Genomic DNA, 26,003 nt, shown 5'->3' on the forward strand with positions numbered 1-26,003 from the left:
CACCCGACATAATTGACGTAATCTCGAAACCACTAATGAGAAACCCGGCTCCAATCCAAACTTCATCGTGTGTAATTGTAGAATAGTATTAATTTAAACGACCGCGCTCATTGCTTATTCTCCGCGAGTGAATGACGCCTGGAGCAGGTTTCTGGTGGTGGCAGGAGGTCGTGAGAACCGGAGTTGGGAATTAGCCTCCTCCGATTCGGGAGCGAGACTGAAAGTGTATTTGGCAGAACTGTGCGTGAGGCTCGCGTCATGTCAGATTTGACTAATGGGTAATCAGAAAGTCGGCCCCAGTTTCACATTGATTACTCACTGAATTACTGGAAGCGCGCTTCTGGCAGGATCCGGAGAAAAATATTATGCATCTGTTTACATTTCTCAAACGAATCTGATATATTAGAAGCCGTGGACAAACTTTTGGATTGAACATTTTAAAACATAAAATTCCGATGACATCAGATGTATTGAGGACCGTGCTCGCTTCGGGGCGAGGGTTAGGGGCTTGCTGCTGGGGGCTTGTGGTGGTGACAGGTGGTGCTGCTTGTTGTGGTCAATCGGTGTGTTAGAGCGATTGAATGTTTCTTGCTTCTTGCTCTTAATTTATCATAAAATGTATAAAGTTTTTCTTTTGTATTTTAGGTATTCATTTAAAGATTTTTACTTTAAGATAATTTAATTTTGTATAGGTTAAGCATTTTTGTATTTTCTACAAAGATTAAGTTAATAATTTACCACAATTGTATTAAAATATTGTAAATTTTCTGTATAAATTATGAGGTTGAGTGGTAGAGAGGGCTTAATAGCCCTGTCTCCGCCTCTTTAATAAAGGCAATTTTCATTTCATTTCATTTAACATTTCAAAATATTGTGATTGTAAATTTAATATCCGCACTCACTAATAAGTGCCGGCTACTCGCTTAGTAAAACATCGTTTTATCACATCTATCTGTAATCGCCTAAAGCCACTCTGTACTCTGTAGTATTGAATTTGACAATACTCTGTTATGGACAATACTCAGGACCCAACATAAGTAATGTCTATGCGATAACTAACTTTGTAAATGGGTCCTGTTTATCGAAGGGCGTAAGCTTGTGATTTTAAGATGGATTGTCTGCATATTTGTCCCTCTACCTCTCTGTACTGTTACTCTTGATTGTGAGGTCCTAGAAAGTTGCAACTTTGTACATGGGTTTCTCTTGGTTCACAGGAGAACTGTAATGATTTTGGAGTCTAAAGGTCAAACCGGCTTACAACGGTTTCTTGGTTGTTGATTAAATGTGGTAATTTTCCATCGTTTAAGATAAACAGCAACGAAGTTCACATTTTTTCAATTCCTACTATTAGATGCAAATACTCTCTATCTCTGTTTATATCGTATATGATGCAAAAACACATCTAGCTAAAATGTTGTATATAAACTCAAATCCCGTGACATGCCATTTAAAAATTGTGCATAAAATATTTATATAAAACATTAATTAGTTAACATATATGTTTAGTAACTGAATTTCTGTGTGTACGATCGCTTCTTCTTGTAATATCGGCTGTAGACAAATTAAAAACTATTAATTAATTGTAATAATATACATACTTAAAAATTAACTTTAATGTTTATGAAAATATAAAAAATAAAACATAATTGTTTACTTTACTATGTTAGTTAAAACAAAGTAGGATTAAAACAAAATATGTTTTGTATTACTTGTTCTCGATTTTTTAAGTGGCTAAACAGATCAAACGTGTATTTATATATAATTATATACTCTACGGCAATGTCTACGGTTCTATTGGACGTCCCAGAACAAAAACAGTTATTCGATCGAACTGTTCATGAATCGCACTTGCTACAAAATAACTTCCGTAAACGTTTTAGGGGGGCAAAAGTCACTGTGTTAATTTATGTTACTGGCCCTTCCCTCACCCTAACCGAAATTGCTTTCAAACAATTTCAGACAAAAATATAGAATTTTACATGAAACCCGAATAAAATATGAATTTAAAAAATGGGTAGTCGTAATTGAAGTGGTCAATCAGTTTTGTAGTAGAAGTTACGGTTACGTACAGATATTACTAACTAGACTGCAGCATACACTGTCTCCTGGAATCATAACCACTGAGTATTGAGCTGCAGTGGAGGTATTGAAATATCTTTTTCATTGCATTTTTACGGAGATAAGCAATCTTGAAACTGTTCTGCCCTTTTACCTTTTGGTAAAAAACCAATTGCGTTCCTCCTTAAACCAAGAAGAACCTACGTACAAAGTTTCAAGTCTATGGATCTTCCTATCAAGAATCATCGCACGGACGAAGAAACAGACGACACGATTTCAAGAACAGCCTGTTGGGTCTTAATAAGGTAATCGGTAAGGTGAGGCTCAAAGAAAGCGAGGAGTTTCCTCCCCAAGCCCAAAGACAGTGGACGGGGAAAGCTGTTACGGTTCTCCACCGCCATGTTTGTATCACTCCGCGCCATGCCGCGCGGGGCCGAGCCGAGGCGAGTGCGCGATAACCCATTGATAATAATTAGCGAAGAGGGCTGTGGCTGTGGCGGGACTGGCCGCCAGACAGACAAGTTTCTGTGCCAAGGTCGTCAGGAGAGAAATGCCACCTGCAGCCGCTAGCTCTCACGTGGCTATGTTTACATCTACAGACACTAGACTCTACGACTGCTATATGTAGTTCTGCTATACACCAGTCTTACCGTATCGTGTTCAATCCTTGTACACTACAGACTAGAGTGACTCATCATTCTACAGCTTATTTCATCATTTATCAGTTAAGAGCACTTCTGATGAGGCATTCCACCTCGGACGGATAGTGTCTGGTGTCTGTGTTAAGATTCCTTTCGGATTCAGACTAATATTTAATAAAATTACGACTCACATTGAGAACTTTCATTAGTATTACTGAAACAGCAGTTGTTATCTCGTAATAACTCAGTTCTTCATCAAAACAGGTCGAACAGTGTTTTTTGTAGGTACAAGTCATAACATAAAAAACATTTCGATAAGTATTAATATAGTATGTGCATTCATACAATACACACTGTTTTAGTTTTATTGATAATATTAACGAACCACAGGTCCATACAATAAATTATAAATATAAATTCACGAGAGGCAAGCGACCTGCTAACCTCAGGTTGTCTGTTCCTCAAGTGCCTCCTGAAGGCTATAAAAATATCTCCCAAAGTGGGTTTTAGTTTTTTTTTTTAAGTTTTAAAGGCCCATTATTAGCATTTTTTAAAGAATGTGGAAGGGAATTAATACGCTTAGGTCCAAAAAATAAAAATCTGAATTTTGAGACAGTGAAAGACGGAATTGGTGAACCTAGAGATTTTCCTATTGTCAGTTCAATTACGACTGGGGATTGAAAAACTATGTTTGTTTTTAAACGGAAAAACTACCGTGATAAATGAGGAGCAGGCCACGTTGAGAGTAAACACTTCATCGGAATAACTCCCTACAGCTGTCTCGCTGATCCAGCCTCAGACAACCCTTCTTGCTCTCTTTGGATGCAGAAAATCCTACAGAACGAGTGATCACTGCGGAAACCCCATAAAATAATGCCGTAGCTGCCCATATAATAATAGAGTAAAAAATAATATTTTCCCTTCGTCATGAAATTATTCATACCATATGATGCTCAAGTTTTCGAATTTAGATTGAGGTTGCAATTACGGCTATGATGCTTTATGTGTACCGGTATAAAACTGCACCAGTGGAGTAACTAAACAGCATCAATAATCAAGATTCAATATTTTGACATTATCTTGATGAACTAGATAGGGCTATAACAACTTATATACTTTGCCGGAAGTAAAGTCAAAATAAATGGTATTGGTTAAGGAAATTAACCTTCTCTCCCTATTCAAGTATTATAGACCTACTAGTAAAAGTCCAGTACAGTTTCCTACTAACGATTATCCGCGGCTTCGCAAGAAATTTAAAAATAGAAGTCCGTTTCCTAATTGCTTTAAAGCACTTATGATTTAACATAATGGTGCCCTATGGCATTTTTTCGAACGAGGCATACATCAGGTAGGCTATATGTTATTTAATAGTGCATTGTTAAGACGATCAGGGATATCAGGTTTTGCGCGATCGGAGCATTTTTGATTGAAATGAATTGTATTTTCGAAGTCGCGCCTGAGGTTGCGCCGACTAAGAAACTATATACATAGGTTTCAGGAATCTATTTCTGTAAAAAACCGTTATTTTAACCTATTGTAATCTACTTCCGATATAAGATATTTCCATGGTATATGTACTGCCAGTATAAGGAGTCAATTCTTGCAACATATCAAAAGATATGGGACGGTAGTCTGGGAAAGAATGGATCGTTGGCGCATGTTAGTGTTCATTCTTCTTTTTTCCTCAAGCCACTGTAAAATTGCCATATCACGGTGTCAAGGAAGCCAATCAGCCTTGAGTACTTTATGTGCGAACTTTTACAGCTTTGCTCATTAAGGTGGGTTCATAACAGTGGTTTAATAGTATTCCCACAGACAACTTTAATCAAAGTATTACCAATGCATTAGTTGTTTTTACATGTAATTTGTTAGTGGCGCAATCTGGAATAAAAGTTATAGGATAACTTTCTTATCTGCATTATGTATACTACTGATCAAGCACTGTTTACTTATTATTTTATACGATTAAAAAGTAACGAGATTTTTCAGTGTCTTTAACGAACTCGAGCTGAAACATCAAAGTGTCAGTAACACTTTTGTTTAGTGTCAGTTACATTTTGATTATAAAACGTAAATATAATCATTATTTTTCCAAATACTGAAATGTTCCGAAGAACTTTTCTGAACTTTCTCTTTATTTAAATCTTCGTTGGACTTCAATGAATATTTCTAAAAAAGGATTATCAAAATTGGAATATTTAGTTTAGCAATACATTATTTAGCAATTCATTTTTATTTGTATGATAGTAACATTTACTTGGAGCCCAGAAAAATACAAAAAAACTATAATTGAAGATCTCACAACCATATTCGGTGAAAACTAAATCATTAGCAAGGAAAAACTATAGCAAGTTTTAAAATTGTATCATATTAAACAACTTGTACTTCCAACTTAAGAATCTTTTTTTATTTAAAACATTTTTTTAATTTTCCCAGAACAGCATGGCTTACATGAGGGCTCGCTCTACTCTAACCAGTCTCACACTACAAGAGATTGTGTCAGTTTTAACGATTCCTCTCGAATTGACTCTATTTATCTTGACTTTAGTAAAGCATTAGATTGATTATCTACAAATTGGATAGCTATAAGATTCGTGGGGTAACCTCAGTATCCGATGTGACGGCGTTTAATTGTTATGAAATTACCCATTCATTTACACATCCTTGGAGACGTTCACACAAAATCTCACACACTTACAAATTCATACAATAAAATGTTATTATTGTTGATTTGTTATTTATTTATATGTTAGATTTATTTTTTATCGTCATTATAAAAATTTCGTATGTTTTTGGTGTAACTGTTGTTAAGTAGAATTTCTATTGTATTACTATTGTTAAATTGATTATTTTAATTGTCTTATATTTAATGCCTGGGAACTGGCAATCGATCTGACACGCATCCTTTTTGGCAGTTCATATAGTACATAAGTCAATTTTAAGTGATGAAATTTGTTATTCCGTTTTGGCAACAGTGATGTCACTGAGACATCACTGTTGCCAAAACTTTCCAGAACAATCGTCTTCATCTAGCCATTTCGAAACCGGTGTCTGTCTCTTTTGTTCTTTAGATTTAGCCACAAAAGGCATTTATATCGCGAGATAGTGTTAATCCTAATAATATTATAAATTGTAAAGTGCCTTTGCTTGTTTGTTTTGTTTTGTTATGTCACGCATAAACTATTCGATCGATTGTACTGAAAGTTTAAATGGACATTCTTAGGGTCTCTGGGATGAATATAGGCGTATCCTTATTTCGAAAATTCCTCCGGGCTACGCCCTACTGGTCTCTAAAGCAGCAAAAAATCCCATCTTTGTTTCTAAAGCTGTGTAATATGGATTAAAAGAGCATGTCAAATGCAATTAACTGTTCTGTGTAAACATTGTATTACGACAACACGACAATATTTTTATTTAACTTAACCACTATTTTAATTATAGTATTTATGATTTATAATAAATCTTTTACAGATATAACTCCAGTTCTCAGTCCTAAAATATATGTATTTTTTCTTCATCGTGACAAGGCAAACTCAACTATGGCATTGGAAATATCTTAGAACAAAAGAAGATTGCAAGAGACGTAATGAGATCATTTTTGACAGAAGTAGTTTTCTGAAATCTACATATTTATTTATTTTATTGATCGGAACAATAAAAAAATTCAAATTTGACACGGTCAATCCTATGGCACTGTCAATATCTTAGATCTTAAAGATCTTGCAAATCAACGCTTTATAACAGGAGTCGGTTTTTAGGTATACACACACACACACTTGTAAATATAAAAATTATGTTGATCGAGTAACTAAGGTAAACCCATCTGTAGCATTGCAAATACATTAGACTAGAAGTGAATTTTAACGCCCGGAAGTAGACACTTTTTGACCTAAGTAGGCTTCTCAGTCCTAAGTAGGTAAATATATTTCCTTCATCGAAGCAGCGAGAAAATCAATCAACTGTGGCCCTGGAAATATATTTGACCGGAAGTATATCACAAGGGCTGTAATCGAAGTAGTTTTTTTACATATGTTGTAGGAATTTTCTTAGTTGTAGGAAAAACTGGTAGGCCAAACGAGGCAAACGCAGTTTTGCAATCGAAAATGTAATTAATTTGAACCAGAAATGCTCCTATACACGTCAAACGTGATATAAAAGTTAGTTCCTCAACATGTGATCATCTAACCATGAACATAATATGAACCTGATGAATTAATCATATCCCTACTTACGTTTGAAAAATATCATAGATGACCATCATAACTTCTTTGATAAAGTATGCTAGATTGATTTAAAAAACCACGTGGGTAGCCGCGGGTAACAGCTAGTTATTTATAAACATGTTTATTATGGACCTCTTTAAATTGCCATGTAGTATATTAATTATTTGTTAGGAATTTCAAGGTTTTATATGTGATATTTTGTTATTAGGTAGAAGGGTTCAATCTAGGCTATTGTGCAGTGCAGTGAAAGTGTTTGGGAGCTACTGTACAACATTAGTGATATATCATGGGTATGACTTGTTGGTTAGCTTGTTTTTATAGCTTTGTTTTAGGCTCTCATTTCAATAATATACCAAAACTTAGGTGATAGGTCATCTGACAGAGACCTTGTTGACCTGTCAGACTCAGACAACCTAGGCCTTGACAATAACACCTAGGTTTCCCTTTATGCTTTCTGGAACCCCAAACTAAGCCGATATTCAGCAAAAGTTCACAATTAGCATTTATTCGTTGTAAAATTAATATTTTTCGAAATCTGTCACTCTAAATACTAGACTATGCACCTACGAGGCTACATTTGTGGAATACCAGGTAATGATTATTCATTTATTTATTATTTTACAGTGCACAAATTTTTTAAAATTGTGGTATATTATGGAAACATTTAATGTAAAAATATTTTAGTTTGCTAGTTTTTTTTAATAATTATACCCATAGTAACAAATTTAGCCTTTCTTGTATTATTAGTGGATTTTACAACATATTTAATTTTCTCCAAGATAACCTATATACCATTAAATATTTTCTGAAACTTGATCAAATGAATAGTAACTTTCCTATCTTAGATTCAAATATTTGTTATAATATCACATTTTACATGGTGCAGTCCCACCACTTTTCAAAAATTAAAAAATGACAGAAATTACAGTTAAAAATGTTCGTTTAGTTATTTATACATAAATATTTTATCATGTTTATCTCTGCATTCCCCCGAAAAAATGTATTACACATTTAGGTTTAATTTCAAATGTATAAAATAAACTACTATTTGTAAAAACTATTTATTTATTCAAACTCCTTACAAATTACGATATAACTATTAATTAACACAATAAACAGTTACAACTAGGTAGAAACATTTCCAAGGATAGGCTAGTGAAGATTTCTGATAAATTCTATAAGTTGGAAGAGATGTTATTTTTTCAATATATTATTTCAAAGGTCGTGTACATGTTACAGCTGCACGGCCAGTCTCCTGAGACCGTGTGCGGCCTGATCTCTCTGCTGCTGGCCGAGTATTGCGTGGTCTCTCCGCGGCTGTCATTAGCCGGCTCCCAGGCCGAAGTGGACCCTTGCGCCGATATATCGCTGCTGGAAGGAGATGTGCTTATTGTCGAGGAGGGCTTCCAGGTCCGCGATCCCAGAGGCGGTAAGACTTACTATAACAATTCTATCGAATCAAACTCTTATTACCAACAAAGGGGTCTCATTTCGGCTAATATGGCTGAAAACGTTTAATCAATAGTTAACCTAGTTCTAGTAGGAATACTCTTACTTGAATCATAGATTGTCTTAAACGACATCATCTGAATGACATCTGTAGAGTTTCCCTGACGTAATATACTCCATCAGAATTATCATTACGTACAGGTACAGATTTGGTAAGAACTCTGGCTTTAATAGCACCTATACTGCGGCTCTAAAACTGAGTGGTCTTGGGAGCTGTGAGAATTCAGCACGCGCTATGTCGTCTGCCGTGTTAATGTTGTTCATTGCGGTACAGTGTTACACTCAGGAATTCCAGAGCTCACGTATGTTTCCTACTCTCGTTTGTCTCCCAAGTTGAGAAACTTGATAATATGACGATTTGAAATTCACTTTTGAAGTTTAAGGATTCAGGCGAGGTCAAGTTGTGCTTGTGATTTGGATTCAAATTGATGGGTAAACTTCTGAAAACCTACTTATTAATACCCTGGTGAATGATTTTGGAAATGATCTGTCATGCCCCTCACACTGCCCTGCGAACTAAAAGGTTAAATGTGACATCCATATTATACTGAATCTGTTTTCTATATACTACAAGACATCACCTTTCAAAATCTATTTCTCCTGAATTTCAAATTACATAACGTAAATTTAATCAATACTTTGAACTGGTGCTTTTTAAACAGCTTCTTGCTACGATGCAGGAGGTTTGTCTAAAAAAAAAAAACACGTGATTGCGTAAATATGTTCATAAAGTATATCATTATAATTTCAAACCTATTAAGCGCAACTACCGTTTAAAAACTGGAGAATGTTCTAGATCCAATAACTAGATTGAACATTGCTACAAAAATTTAAATAATATTTGTTCGACATCATTGCTTAAATCAAATCGATCTTCTGATTATAACTACGTAACGTTGTAGGAATTGGATTAAACAATTTCGTTTTTGAACAATAGAAAGTGAAAGTGGACACGTCGATAGGATGTGATAAGGAGCAAAATTTGAGGAATGTGTATCAATTGAAGTCAGTTGCTTGTTGATGCTTACTTAGCAACATTACAATATTGCTGATTTAGGTTATAATTGGATAGATGGAATTTTTACGTTGGGTTTTATTAATAAGTGAAAAATGTACCATTTCAAAATTTATTTTTCTTTTAAAATTTACAGTACCATTTTTCTATAGTTAAACTCTCTTTTTTGGCTTTCTTAATTGCTCTTTCCATCTATTTCATGTCTCCTTCATCTCATTCCGTCCCTCCTCAACCGATAAAGCCCCGGTTACCACTCAATGTAAGGGGTCGTTATGTGGGAAGTGAGTATTAGTAAAAGTCCTTGTCTATGTTTTAGTTTCATAAACACCAATTATCTGGCTTCAATTTTACGTGTAACTTAGACGGCTATTTTATGGTTTTTAACCCCAATAGATAGTCCTTCTTATTCAATTTAAGGTATTTAGATTGTTCCACCGGTGTCCACGTTTTCATACTTCGACAATCGGTTACCGCCATAAACGTTAACAAATAATACTTCAACACTGCCATGATAATACAATGAAATGAAATTGCAAATCCTGTTATCCTCCTCATGTTACTTGATGTTGTGTTACTCCTAAAGTGTCCACGTTTACATACTTCGACAATCGGTTACCGCCATAAACGTTAACAAATAATACTTCAACACTGCCATGATAATAAAATGAAATGGAATTACAAATCCTGTTATCCTCCTCATGTTACTTGATGTTGTGTTACTCCTAAAGTGATACCTTGTGAAAAATTAGCAAAATTGTAATAACACACAGTGAGAAATAGACCAACCAAACGATTGAGAATTGCAACTAGAAAGTCACGAGAGAAAAGATGTTCATGAAAATCACATCTGACATGTACAATAATGTTTTTAGGGACTCTTACTATACAACCTCCTCTTACACAGGTTCTTCACACTCTATAAAAAACATATCAAGCTAGATATCGACACCATTTAGCAATCTAGACTGATAAAGTTATTATGTATCTCTCTAGAGGCTTGCTTGTCGGAAATATTGGATATTGTCTCAAATTTAAATATTCGGTAGCTTTATTAGTACTGACCATCGAGATCAGAATATAAAATTCCCAATGGTACTGACAAGCAACTGGTCACTTGACGCACAACGCACAGATCCTACAGTGACCTGTTGCTGTGGGTAACTAGATCAGAACATACTTTCTATAGTTTAAACACGTAGTTTATGATCAGAACACCAAAACAATGCACAGTTATGTTTCTAAGAACGAGTTGAATGAAGTAAGAACATTGAAAAATTGTTACTTATTTCGCCGAGTTTATAGTTGCCAGTAGAACCTACACTGGTTAAGCAAAAACTAATGTGCTACTGAAATCTGGGCAATCTAATGGATATCTAGGAGCGACACCGCTGTAGAAATATTGGGATAAGAAGGGATGATCGATAGGTGTAGTTTAGGCTGCGGAGGATGACTTTTAGAGTGCTAGCCCCATCATGAGGGAATGCGCCGCTTTTACAGAGCTAGCCTCCCCTTCCTTTAAGGTGGCGTGACTGAGACATTGCCCGTTACCCCCCCTCTTCATGGATCTCGGCAGGAGGTGGCCCTTATCCCCAACCTTACCCGTCCTAAATATCCAGTCACTCTGAAAGCAGCACAGGCACTGGTTACCTCATCTTCTCATCCTACGTGAATGTAACATAATATGCCATATATCGTCATCTTATGTTGTAAATACTGTGTTCAAGGTAAATAATTGAGATTTAAAATTATTTCTCTAATATAATAAATACAATTGTGCATTAAGGGAACTTAGCATGGAAATTAAAATATGGTATACTGAATTTGTTCCTCTATACAAGATAAGTAGCTCTATAAAATTCAGAAAACTACCACTCTCTTTCTATTTACCCTAATTTCAAAGGTTTTTTTTTAAATTATTATTTACATACAAATTCCTTCTTATTAGGAAGATCTGAGAGTTTTTTGAAATGGCCTAAATGTACTTAGAGCTGATAAAAATGTGTCTCTCCAGCTTCTTATATAATAGAGCATGAATTTAGGCGATACAAGAAATAGTGATAATATTGAGAGACTTAAAACATATTCAAAACGGATTACTGTTGGAATACCTCAGAGTTTAATATTAGGTCCCTTATTATTTATAATTATGTATTACTTAAGTATATATATATATATATATATATATATATATATAAATCTTGTGTGCTTATGTATGTCACAGAACTTCTTTAGATTTATAAATTTAAGGAGTTAAAAATTATAGTTAGAAAATTAAATATAAGTTTTCTAAGTGCCTGCACATTATAAACTGCAATCACGAGACATTTATGTATATAAAATATCCAAACACTATTTGAGGCGTTATGTTATGATGTATATTTCTGTTTAAAATAAATTTTGTAGCATACATCTTTTAATGATTTTGTTGTGGTATGCAGGAAACCTCAGCATACAAAAAATTTAAATCGTCCATAATTCAATTTATAAATATAAGCAGTAATGACCATTATGATGTAATTTCCATTATTTCTTAAACGTTATTTGAATTATTGTTTATTTGTAAAACTAACTAGATTTTTTATCATATTAGAAATGTCTCAACAGATGATTTTATTTATGTTACAATTACTCAAACATTGTATCTACAAATCCTAATCCTAACAATATTACAAATTCAAACGTGCCGTTTGTTTTGCTTTCACGCATAAACTATTCACCGATTGAGCTGAAATTTGACTTGGACATTATTAGGGTCCTTGGAATGAATATAGGCATTTTCTTATTTCGAAAGCCCTTCCGGGCTACGCCGCACTGGTCTTTAAAGTAGCGGCAAAACCCCACCTTGGTGTTTAACGTTATGAAATATTAATTAAAAGGTCATTTCTGATTGAATTAACCGATCTGTGTAAACATTGTTTATTATTTTCAATTAGTTTACTTTTATAGTAAGTACAAATATTTTTAACGTCATTTTAGATTTCAGCTATTAGGTAAGTACTCATCTATCTTAAAAATTGCCCAAAAACACAAGATTCGCCCTTTTGTATGTATATATGATACAAATAAAGTCATTTGAATAAAGTTATTTGAATTTGAAAACATAAATTGGTCAGAATTTGACACCGAAGACTCCCTTTGAAGCAGTCGACAATAAATATGCTAGATGTAAGTTGGCTGGACTGTGCTTTCGAACTAATGTAGTGATTACAGCTCTAAATGTTCAAAAATATTACTAATATTTTGCCGTTTATAAAGAAACAAACGCGTAGTATCATTGTTAAAGTACTTTTAGTTGTACGTTTTTATCATATAAAAAGTGTTAGATCGAAAATACAATGTTACTATCTAACAAACACATTACAATGTGCATAAATATAAACTTTTTTATGTATTTTATTGATCGTGGCAACAAGGCAAACTCAACTTTGGCGTCGGAAATATAATTTACTCAAAACAGCAATGGTCATACACGTGCAACGCATACTAAATTGCGTGCAGATGAGCGGGTAACTGCTAGCAGTGCAAGTATGAGACAATATACTTTAAATTTTAAGACTGTTAGCAAATCTGAATTAGTTGTCTGATTCTGTGTATCAGACAACTCGGCTTGTTTTATATATATATATAAAACAAGTTAATTAACTTAACAATATTGATTATAAATAAAACTTCTTTATTTAATCTTTCATTAAATCGCTTACAGCAGTTTTAAAGGTACACAATATGTTATTTAGTTCATAATTATATTGTTTAACTTACTAGAATTAATTATTGTAGATAAAATTACAGGTACATGTTTATGCAGTAACTCTGTATAATTTGTTAACTCTCCCACTAAGGATGGTTGAAACAGAGGGGAAGGCGGTTTTAAAAAAAACATAACATATTATAAAAGTCACTTAAATCTTCAGAAAAAAAATAACATCAATTAAATAACGTATGTAAGAAAAGACAATAAATATTTTCTACGAACAAAAAGTCAAATTAAACCGTACATTCTATAGTTTTCAAATTTATTGACAAATAGCAAAAATTGTATTATGTTAAAATTTTATGCAATAAAAATTAATTCTATAAAAGGCGTTCGATTAAACGGTTTGTGCACCATAGTGCCGGTTAACCATGTATAGGCAATGCGCGCAGAACAGTACTGTGCGCATATTGCAGCTTGTAAGATGTACGGCGTTTGCTGATTCACGGGATGGACGGTGGTTTACTTGAGATAAAGTAAAACGTATTTTCTTTCTTTAAATTATTATTATTATATATTTAATGAATAATGTCTTTATTTAATAATCAAATTTCAGAATACTGTTGCGTAAAATATAAAAGTTAGGTGTTAATTATAAAAGTATATATTTTATTCAAAACCCTTTTAGGGCTTCTTAAAATTTGACACAAGATGATATTTTATTAACACGAGAACAATCAGAAGGCAATGTTTGCGACCAAAGTGCAAGAACTCTATTTTTTGCAACTTTCAAAACCCAGTGATGCTTTTCCAATGAATAAACTCTATTATTTACCTTGAAACAGTGTGCAAAAGACCTGGAAGTAAAGAAATCGAATGATAATGTGAAATTAACGGTACACTAAGTTCTTTAGAAATAGGAATCGGTACAATAAACTTTCAGAATGCCAGTAACGAGCCGAGAAATACCGATTTGCTTATTAGGTGGGTAATAATTCCCAAACAATACTGACTTAATCCATCGATCATGTAAATTGATACACCATCAATATACACGATACACCAAACGCTGATGAAGAATTGCTGTTCACTGATGCTTTCATCTCCCTTTCTCGAGCTTGTCTGAAACTAATTGTCACGAAGTTGCATAGTAATGAAGCATTACCAATGAAACATCGTTATTTCCATTACCCATGCCGGCGAAGTAACTATTTAAATTATATAGTGAAATTTGGAGATATTGTTTCCCTGTTTGGATACGACTGGACTTCTATTACGTTTAAAATTCCACAAATTTCTTGAGCCTTTTGTGTTAAGATTATTTGGGCTATGCCAGCATTAATTATGCGGTAGTTTTGATAATTTTCTTGTAATCATTAAGGTTTGATTAAAACCTTCACTGATAGTCTATACTGAGTGAGAGCAGGCTAGAGTCTATCCTCCCTCTGCGCCGCAGTCAACGTGTTTAAAGATGATTGTTCACTATACTCGTTGAATACTCGCATAGTAAAATGTGTATAGTTTTACTGCAATGACGATAGTATACATATGTCTAATTCTCTTAAAGTGACAAAAGTCGTATATATTACAGAGTACGATCCACGATACCGCTTGTCCGAGGAGTTTTGCCGCGAAGAGGAGAACTATGTACAGGCGCTGCGCAGCGCTGCTGAACTCTACGGATATCCACTTCGCAAGTCGGGCTGCCTCAGTACGGTTCAGCACGATTTAGTTTTCGACCCAGTGGCCACTCTTGCCTCGGCGTGCGCCATTCTTGTCCATCAGGTAAGTTGACAGTTGGTTTTCTTTCTCTCTGCATAGATGCAGGGTGCTTGGTGAACTGAAGGTCTAGCTTACTTTAAGTTACGACTCATTGTTGAAATTTGTCTGCGTTTTCGTTTGTCTGCTTTACTTAAGGGGACCCGGAAACCCAAAAAATTATTTTTTATCAATTGTTATTTTATATTTTTTTATGAAAATATGGCTCATTCTGAGTTCATTGATATGTAATACTTCTAATTGTAATAACATATTTACCTCACAATAATTAGTTAAAATATGTTTGCACAAGACGTTTTGCTCAAATATAAGGATGCGCTTCAAATTATTGCCTGTGTAAACTATTAATAATGCTTAATAATAAATATTAATGGCATAATGCTATGCCAGAGGCTATAATGGCTGCAATAAAGCCAACCTTCAAGGAACTCGTTGACCAAAACCTACTAAAAAAATGTTTACATGGTAAGACGCAAAATGTCAACGAGAGTGTCAATAGTGTCATATGGGCTAAGATTCCAAAAAATAATTTTGATACTCTAAAAACTCTTGAATTTGGAGTGTATGAAGCAGTTTTCAATTATAATGATGGACACATTACAAAATGCAGAGTCCTGCATGAAATGGGTCTTCAACCAGGTATTTGCACAATAACCGCGATGAAATTATTGGACTCTGAACGTATCCGAAGAGCTGAAAAAGCAGTGTCAGACTTCACGAGACAAGCAAGAAGGAAAAATAGGCTGCATAAAATAAGGCTGGAGGAAAATGATGAAGAAACGCCTGCTTATGAGGCTGGAATGTACTGATGTAATTAATAAAATGAATATATTACAGTTTTCCGCAAATCTCATTTTTTAACATAAAAACCCCATTTTCTCAGGAATTAGTAAAGATATAGAGTTGAAATTTTTACCTAGTGTGCATAATAGTTTTTTCACATAAGCTGACTTTTTTATGGCGTAAAAACTGAAACGGTTTTATTTTTATAAATAAAAAAAACAAAATATAAGTGAAAATTTTGAAATAGGATCAAAAAATTTTTTCTCCGTTATCTTGCAAATGCGTAAAATAAAAAAAAACTCAGTATGTGTATATGGAGTTGCTTGAACCACAGTAAAAAATTCAATTCAATATGTCCAGTAGTTTTTATCAAACTAGGCTATTTATTAACATTACCAAGATTGGCATTCCGGGCCCCCGGGTGCTTGGTGAACTGAAGGTCTAGCTTACTTTAAGTTACGGCTCATTGTTGAAATTTGTCTGCTTTTTCGTTTGTCTACTTTACTTAAGCCAATTCATCTAATTGCTGTATAATTTAAATCAAATTGGATCATTATGATAAAACTATTTCTAACGTGTTATTTTTAATGATAATAATGTCTTATCATTGGAAAACTCTTTATTTATTTTACTTTACAAAAATCTTAAAAATATTTCTTGACAGTTGTCATTAATGATACGACATTTATTTTTAAAGTTAATATGATGAAAAGACGTATTAGGTGAGCAGGTCATGTACAAAAGCTTCTGACTTTGGGTCTGAGATAATTCAGGTTTAAATCCTGTCATTCTTTGACTGTGTCACTTTGTATCAGTACTATCAACCGCTCCTCGATTTCCGGTAAAATCTTCGCACAAGCGGGAATGTATTTCAAATAGGTAATTTATTTGTATAAATTATGGAAAATATAGTATATATATACAAGTTAAACTGCCTCTTTAATATAGTGGAAGAGGATATTTTTTTATTAATTGAGCAAATTTCAATAATTCTAAGTAATTTTACTACTAAATACATTATTTCTTACTAAATTATGGATTTTTTTAAATAGATAAATAAAGTAGGGGATATAAAGTGCAAAGAATACGAGAAATGTCATGAACTAGAAGAAAATGAGAAGAACAAAATAGTGTATTTAGACAAAATAAAAGGCAAATACTGGGTTACAATAATTGCTGTGTTAAAAGACTGCAAAGTACACCTGCCGAACAGATTTTTGACTGTCCTAGAGGACAGAAAAATCAAAGAGATGAACAAAATACATCATTTACAAACTTAGTTGTTATTAGTTATTACTTTGTTTCGAAGTAAATGTCTCAGTTTGTTTCATAGTATTAATAATATAATTTCTGGATCATTTGAAATTTAGAAAATGTTTTGAATTTCAAATATCTGTAATGGTGCATTTTAATGGTACATAATAAACTGTGAACTGAGCCTCTTAAGCCATAAAATTCTAATTTCTTTAACAATATACTCTGTTCAACACTGTCAAAAGCCTTTGAAAGGTCGCAGAAAAGAGATGCAGTATGATGTTTTTTGTCAATTGAACATAAAATTGTGTCAATTAGTTCAAAAACTGCTGAGGCTGTTGATGAGTTTGGTTTAAAACCTAATTGATTTTTACACAAAATTTTATATTTAGTAAAATGTTTAAGAATTCTGACTGAGATTACTTTTTCGAAAATTTTGGAAATCACTGAAAGAAGGGCTATAGGACGGTAGTTTGACATGTCAGTTTTGTCATTTTTCTTATGGATAGGTTTAATTAGTGAGTATTTTAGTTTTTCAGGAAAAATACCACTTGAAAAACAATTATTAATGAAAAGAGCTAAAGGCTTTGGTATAATTGAGGCTAATACTTTTAATATGTAAGTTGGGCATGTTTTGAATTTTTAATGATAGAATGCTATATGCACGCAGTGTTCCAGTATTCTTTTACTTGCATGAATAAATTAGTATCACTGCCGTAGTGTGATGCAATAGTAATTCAAAGTAGTATAATCTAATATTCATTATAGATGGCAGGAATTTTAGACCAATTAATTTATTTTGGACCATTCTGAAATTTTACTTAAAGAACAAAATTGTGAATGTTTACTAGAAACTGGTTTCCTTTGACATTGTGGGGCGACATATTTATTGTACTGAAGGAACAAAAGCACATGGACCGATCACGCTATTATTCGCTCCGAGACTAACATTTGAGTAAACAAGCGAGCGCAGTGAGCCCGTGAATATAGCAAATGTAATCTCACAACAATCAGATACTAAATACAATTTTATATAACATAAAATCTTTGAGGGAATTTTATGTTTTTATCCTGATAAGGGATACGAAACTGATTAAGTACATAAATATATATATAGTTCCTAGAACTAACCAAGGGAATAGGATGGATGATATTAGCGAACATGGGTTGAGAAGCACGAGCATATAATGTACTGTATAGGATTTATAGATATTCATACCTCTAAAAAAATAAATACCGGGGTACAAACAAATAGAGCGATCCGGGATACTTACAAAATAATTATTAGCAAACCGGAATAGTTTTGTAAACGTATGTCTTTGTATTTTTATGTCTACGCCCTCGAAGGTTTTCCCACACACTATCTAGACAACTTTTTGACTTATAGTGAAGAGATTTAATACCAATGTAGGCCTATTAAAGAGTAAAATACAACCATAAGTTACGATTTCTCACTCTCCATCTTATACTCAAAATGGAATGTAAACGCCGGACTAGACGCATTTTCTTTGTAGTAGGACTCTCAGTCCAAGTACAAAGTCCAGTATGGATGTACTCGTATATCTCTTAGTTTTGTCCTAAAGGATTGTAGCATTTGTCCCAAATTTTCCTCGGTCTAGTCGATTACTATTTAAAATCTGGTAGTCATTAAATCAATAAATAATAATAAATAATAGTTATAAAACTAAATGCAGTATTGTCTGTATATAATTGCTGTACAGGTAAAAATATAAAATAATTTATAGTTTTTAATTCTTAAAAATACATAGTTACGCAAAACAGTATTTTATCGTATGTACATAATTGGATTACAGAAAATCGTCTATTGAAAGGTCTAAATATTATTGAATGAATTTCAGTTACAAAAGTAATCTACTGTTACTTATGTATTGTAATAATCTTTTTTTAATGGTATAAAATTACTCAAATTAGGTTTCAAGGTAGTGTCTAAAACATTAAATCAAAACATAAACAAAAAGATTTTTAAGGGAGGTCGAATTGAAACGTTAATAGTACTTATCGTATTAAAGATTACATTACCATGAATTCGTAATTAACTAGAAATGTTGTTATTGTTTCAGTTGAAGCAAGTGCTACTGATCTGGGATAGTTCTCATTCATGCGTTGGTAAGTGTTAATAATGATAACATTTCACACTATTTAATCATTAATATAAAATGTATACTTTACTGAAATGTATTTTGCACTATATTAAATAATACCCAAGTACCTAAATCTCATAATTAAGAATGTTGTATTTTATTGTAAAGCAATCCTATCAGTCAGAAACGGGCCTTTTTAATTAACTAAGAAGGCATGTTATTAATAACAATGTTCGACCATGATCGTGTTCAAAATATGTAATTACAATTGCATACGTAATGGTTACAATTGAACCTAGTCTGGTTATTAGGTTGTACAAAATGCAATCTCAGGTTGTACAAAATGCAATCTCAGGTTGTACAAAATGCAATCTCAGGTTGTACAAAATGCAATCTCAGGTTGTACAAAATGCAATCTCAGGTTGTACAAAATGCAATCTCAGTTTGTACAAAATGCAATCTCAGGTTGTACAAAATGCAATCTCAGGTTGTACAAAATGCAATCTCAGGTTGTACAAAATGCAATCTCAGTTTGTACAAAATGCAATCTCAGGTTGTACAAAATGCAATCTCAGGTTGTACAAAATGCAATCTCAGGTTGTACAAAATGCAATCTCAGTTTGTACAAAATGCAATCTCAGGTTGTACAAAATGCAATCTCAGTTTGTACAAAATGCAATCTCAGGTTGTACAAAATGCAATCTCAGGTTGTACAAAATGCAATCTCAGGTTGTACAAAATGCAATCTCAGTTTGTACAAAATGCAATCTCAGGTTGTACAAAATGCAATCTCAGTTTGTACAAAATGCAATCTCAGTTTGTACAAAATGCAATCTCAGTTTGTACAAAATGCAATCTCAGTTCGAGACTTTGAGAACTGGATCTGAAAATCTAAATTAAAACATTATGAATGTCTATTTTTTAAACAATACACCCACTGATACATTTTGTGTTTAGCAAGATGTATGCGGAACTACTTTTGGGTTAGTTTGTCAGGTGATAACGTATCGTGACTTATCGAAATCACGTATAGTTATAGTTAATAAAGTTTTAACTATATTTCACTAATTTCTCCGAACGTAACATGAGAATTTTATAAAATAATTGGACTTAATTGAAGGTAATTATAAAATATTTTGTTGTAAAATATTAGACCCTACTTCAGGTTACTGCTAGAACCCTAATTACCACTAATGAAATATATTATTTTTTTACTTTTACAACAAACATTTCTTGGGAATTGTTTTCTCGTAGTGTTTTAATTTGTATCTTATGGTTGTACGAGTACACTAAATTAAGCTGGTCAGAACTATTTTTAATAGATCGCCTCTTATACAAAAAGACGTCTTTTTTTGTCAAGGTAGTAAATTAAAACACATGTTAACTTGAAAACGCCTACCATTGAAAACGAGAGTGTGCAATCACACTGTTAGTGTTAGCTTTAATTGGCATTAGTTCCGCGTTCGTGTGTTCGATCAGCATTTGCGTTAAGACTTTCACTCTTAATTAATAATTAACCTTTCTGAGTATCGATTACAGAAGGTCGAGTCTAAGAATAGTAAGTAGACGTACTGAGACCACACGCCATGCATCTCATACGCTCCTATAACATCAGAAATAAGTATACAAATATTTTTTTCGTAACATAAAAATGGGTCCTTATATGTTGAATAATCAATGGACTGGAAGTGAATAACTATAAATATAGGGACTGGAATTTTATTACTGTTTGTACGATTACTTGAGAATGAACTAATCATAATCATAATCATTAATCATAATCATTTAATTAACAACATTTTGGTGTGAGAATACAGTAATGCAATTCACAAGAGATGAGTCGCCTCGTTCTGACCTATAGACTTGGAATTTTATATGAAGCTTCATTTCTACATAGGCAATCTCGAGTTGTTTGATGACGCACGCCACTCCATGGGATTAGGTTTATCGTTAGAACAATCCGCGCCAAGATAGTTCGATGACATTTGATACAGTGTTGCCATATCGCAGCTGACAATCCGCTGTTTCGTAATGTTGAGGCGGATCAGTGATTCTTTCTACGTAAAACTGGCAACAGTGGTAGGTGCGGGGTGTACAGGGAGAATTAAAACTCAACAGCCACTTTTGTACTATTTTGATCTTCGCTGCTCTAGTGAACATTTTTACATTACCATGGTGGCAACAGGAAATTCGCAGGATACATAGATTCGTAAATGAACTGACTACAGTCATATGACATTTTTACATACGATATAGTACATGAGATATTTTACACGTGTAGCGTAAAACATCTCGTCATCGGTAGACAAATTTTGCATGTAGCTTCATTTCTACATAGACAAAAATGATTTAGCTGAGTGTCAGTAAAAGCTTATCACTCAGTAGATTAGCACAATTTCTTTTTTTTGCCAGAGGACTGTACATTTGTTTTTTTTTGACAACTTGAGAAGAACACAGAATATGTTTCTACGCATTATTCTAAAAAAAGTCCGCATTAGTATCTTCATTTCCTCTATACCAAAACCTTAACATCCTCCCTATACAACATTTGTTCACTTTTAAAACATTACGACTTTTTTATTGCAGAAGTGGCAACAGAGGGTTCTCAAGGAGCCACTATAATATGCGTAGTAATGAGCTCAGACTATTCATGTTACCAAAAGTAAACAAATTTATAATAAAACAATCATTCTTATATCTGGGACCGAAGTATTTTAACAAGTTGCCTACTGAAATTAAAGAAATAGAAAATATAAACCTTTTTTGTAAAAAACTGAAAATATGGCTTTTAGATAAAAAAGAACTTACTTGTTTACAGGAAAATATTTATTAAAATTATATAATTAAAATTATAGTTAAGTATTATAGTATTATTGAAGTATTGTATCTGTTTGCCTTTGTATTTGTAATGAATATTAAACTGTGTACCTTTATATATAAAATCAAATGACTTTGTAATCGTAGTTTAAACGGTGTATCCATTGAAGACAAGCTAAGTCTAGGTTCATTGTAAAAAATTCTAACTGTCTAATCTTATCTTATATTATCTACTGTTCGCCTCCCCCACATCAAGACACGCCACAAACACTGCAAAGCTGCACGTCAACCTTAATTGAACAGTATACTGAACTGAACTCAAATATGTTATATTTATTATGTATTGAAATTTGTTAACTAGCCACAATTACTGGTAACAGTGGTTAGTATTATTCCATTATTGCCATGTCATGTAAATTTGAAATACTGTGGAATAAACTTCATTATATTCATTATATTATATTCATTTTTTTATGTTTTATGGACGACTGTCTGTCTACTCGCAGAATATCTCAAGCGTGAAGCGAATTATATATAATTTTGTGTGTCGTACTCCTTGTTTACCTTTTTTACCACAAAAACAGTACAGAATGAAATCATTACCTAACGCGATATGTGTTATGTATTTGATCGGACACAGTTGGTAGCCTTGCGAGGGCACGATGACAATCAGCTGATAGCGAACAGGTGTTGGGAGTGGAATGGACTGGAGAAAGTGAGCGTGAGTGTCGGACGTTCTTGACCTTCCTGCTTCACCTCAGTTCTGTCCGTCTGTCTATCTGTCTGTCCTTCCCACTGCTGCCGCTATCGCGCATCTTTAATTACACGGACAGATTCAATCGCAAGTGAGTAGCGCCCAGTCACTGACCATTGTCGGCCCACGCGATAGTTGAAATAACAGTGTAATAACATTGCTAGATAAGAGAACATAAATCATGTTCTGTTTAGAGACTAGTCAGTTCTCGCGTATCTGACAGGTCATTAACGGGATGACAATTTGTATTGTGAGAGAATAATTTATGACTTACAATAGATTAAATATTTTTATCGGATGTGAAATCATTTTACAATGATGTTTTATAACATCCTGTAGACCAAACGAAACAACATTATATCAGATTGGAACTTGTGTGTATAGTATTTTGTTTGAGACATTAATTAAAAAGGCATTACTGAGCACAGTGGCTCACTGTAAACCAGTAGAAATAAAAAAGGTCGTTAATTACTTGACCTAGGGTACCTAAAACGATCTAAAGCAATTATTTACAATTTCCTATAACATTACACTTCTAACATTTCCACATCGCATTATGAGATGCTCACAAAAACTTTTTGCACAATAACCAACAATATATTGAAATTATGCTTAATGATCTTAATGTTAAGAAGATGTAAACACAATAGAAGAGAATTATAGGGTCACCAACAAACACTCAAAAAAAGAGTAAGAAATTTGAGGAATGATAATTGATAATGGGGAGAAAACGACAACAACAGGACTAACAAACAGAATTTGAGGTCAACTTACGAGTTTTCGTTTTCATTACTCTAACTGTTTGCCATTTTGGGCAAAGTCTTTTCATCTTCTGTGAAGTTTGTTCAATATGCTATCCTCTTCCATTTTGATATTTATAGCCCTCTTGCTCTTGAGGTTCGGTTAGGTTCTTTGCTCTATGGTTATTGATGAATTTTTCAAGATTCCTGAATTGTTACATTTGGTTTCGTAACTGATTTAAAATTAAATATAATCGGTTTTATTGCTGTGACAATAACTACATCGTATGGCAAACGTCAATTAATAAGGATATCCTAAAATTTCTGTCATTCATACTACAATACACATACATACATACAATCTTTACAATCACACCTCTTTTATTCATCGCCAATACAACGCACTTCGAACAGCGAGGTCAGTCTTCTAATTAGGCGGCCTCCCAGTTGAAAGCCAAAAACTTACCTGCATTACAAAATGCATGAGACACCAAGAAGCGTTTAAGGCGAGTGTTAAACGCCCTTAGGATAGGATCATCTATGTTAGAAAAGGACAGTCTGATGAGGAATTGAACACACGCTTGTGAGGTCAGGCGATCAAAAACTACCGCCCTGTGTCTACCAGTTCGGTAGATTGCTCTGCCACGTGTCTCATACATGTGTATGTCTTGGCCTCTGGCTAAGGCACATTTACTTATACAAAACAAAGTTGTTTTCAATATGTAGAGACATGGCAGAGTGAAAAACTGCATTTCTTGAAAGCTTGCCTTGCCTGCAGGACTCTTTGAATTTGATTTTTGCGATGATTTGAATTGCCTTTTTTGGAGTCTGAATGCTCTTTGGAACGGAGTGTTTACGCAAGCTCCCCAATTTGAAGAGAAGGACAAAGTTCTTCCTGTTTGGTTGATATCATATTGTAGTTTTTCGTTGTTTGCGGGTGTTCCTGAAGACTTTTCGTATTGAAAATGTGAGGATTTATTATTACCTAGGGGGTTATATTTAGGTGAGTTTAAAATATTTATTAATTATATCAGGTATTTATGATCAGATTCTCTAACATTATTTTACTAATACGTACGATATATAGAGAAATAATTAGAGATTATAGAGATAACCCGTCTTTCCTTGTCAGGTGCTGCCTCACACTGAGTAACGGAGACAGTAACCCCGTTCTCCCTGTCACCCGTTTGACTATTAGTTAATTTTCAAGCATATTTATTATTTTAAAGGTTCTTCACACTTTAGTTTGTATTACTTTCTTATTTACTGTCTAAACCATTTTAAATTCGAGAAATCAATACATAATGTTAAGTGGATAATTTTGTGTTCACTTAAGTTATAATACTAATGGAAAGAGAGCAAATAAACTATACAATAAAAATAACAATTACAAAAATAGTATTTTATGTTAATTTTAGATCTTAAAATTCTAGCTTTGAAAATTGCATACTTTTGTTCACTAATATTATAGATGAAGCAAACAAATATAATGAACTATTTTAAAGACTATATTTTAAAAATTCTATAATGACTGAAACTGAAGCGCCTTTTCACGTAAGAATTAAATATAATAAGGAAAATTATTTTTGTTTCTAGTGTGTGCAGTGTTTGTAAACTCTAAATATTTCCCTGCCCCACTGGTCGACTATGTATATACATTAAATGTGATTAATCATGTTATTTTAATAACCACATAAAACTACTTTTCTTGCACTATATTCAAAAAGGTCTTAATACATTGCACATATGCCAGCTAAGGCGTCACAGGCCACTTGTAAATACGATATGAAATGGTCTACCTGGGCGTGAATGAGTTTTTGTTCTTTATAATTTACAAATATAGATAATCTATCTATATTTACCTCAAACGCGTTAACTGTAAACAATATTCAAATGTGGTTTGTAAAACTACTACTACATAGTACTTATAATTTGTACATGAAAATTCAAAAATGAGAAAAATTAGGAACTTAGTTGTCATATCCTGCAAATGTTACTGTAACGATTACAATCTGTTAGTGGCAGTACATTTTTTAAAGGACGATTACCTAAACTACGGTTTGAATGGTTCGACAAAAGAATTCCGAATCGAAAAATATCATCAAAGAATACTATCAATACCTCTCACTCGAAGTGTTTGCTATTTGACAGGAATTTGAAATGTCAGGTGTAATAGCTCGAGTTTGAACACTCGTTGAGTTCCGAGCACGTACAAATGGTGCGCTCATTTTGGGGCAAATGCCGTGAGATTCCGTACTGCCGGCGACTCCTGGGGGCATTCTCATGTAGAACAAGAAATTGGAAGCCAATGACACGTTGAAAACAATGAGGTCTTGCATCAGTACGCTACTTTACCTTTCACCAGAGTCGGTCGGGTGAATAAAGTGACCTTTTTCAAAATACTGCGGCAAATTGGCCAATAATACGTGGCCGAAGTTAGTGACACGCCTGTCTGTCTGTCTGTCCGCTGCCCGCACTTTCTCCGGGCCCAGCGACGTGTCGGGGTGGCAACCATCAAGCTGGTATTATAGAGGAGGCCATAAATTTTCAATTTAGGAGTCTCACACTTTCTTCCCCCAGCAACGTGGAATACAATTGAGTTTTTAAAGCCTGTCGAATGTTAACGGCTAACAGATG

General features: G+C 33.6%; 1 protein-coding gene across 1 annotated transcript in view; it reads left to right on the forward strand.

The window, feature by feature from the left end:
- Nucleotides 1-26,003, forward strand: part of LOC124362567 (rho GTPase-activating protein 20-like) — a 316,435-nt gene that overhangs the window by 43,388 nt on the left and 247,044 nt on the right. Inside the window, exons 2-4 of the mRNA XM_046817186.1 lie at nucleotides 8,162-8,351; nucleotides 14,729-14,922; nucleotides 19,035-19,080. Coding sequence (XP_046673142.1) covers nucleotides 8,162-8,351; nucleotides 14,729-14,922; nucleotides 19,035-19,080 — 430 coding nt within the window. The remainder of the gene's footprint in view (nucleotides 1-8,161; nucleotides 8,352-14,728; nucleotides 14,923-19,034; nucleotides 19,081-26,003) is intronic.

This window comes from Homalodisca vitripennis, chromosome 5, assembly GCF_021130785.1.
Source record: "Homalodisca vitripennis isolate AUS2020 chromosome 5, UT_GWSS_2.1, whole genome shotgun sequence".
NCBI classification, from domain to species: domain Eukaryota; kingdom Metazoa; phylum Arthropoda; class Insecta; order Hemiptera; family Cicadellidae; genus Homalodisca; species Homalodisca vitripennis.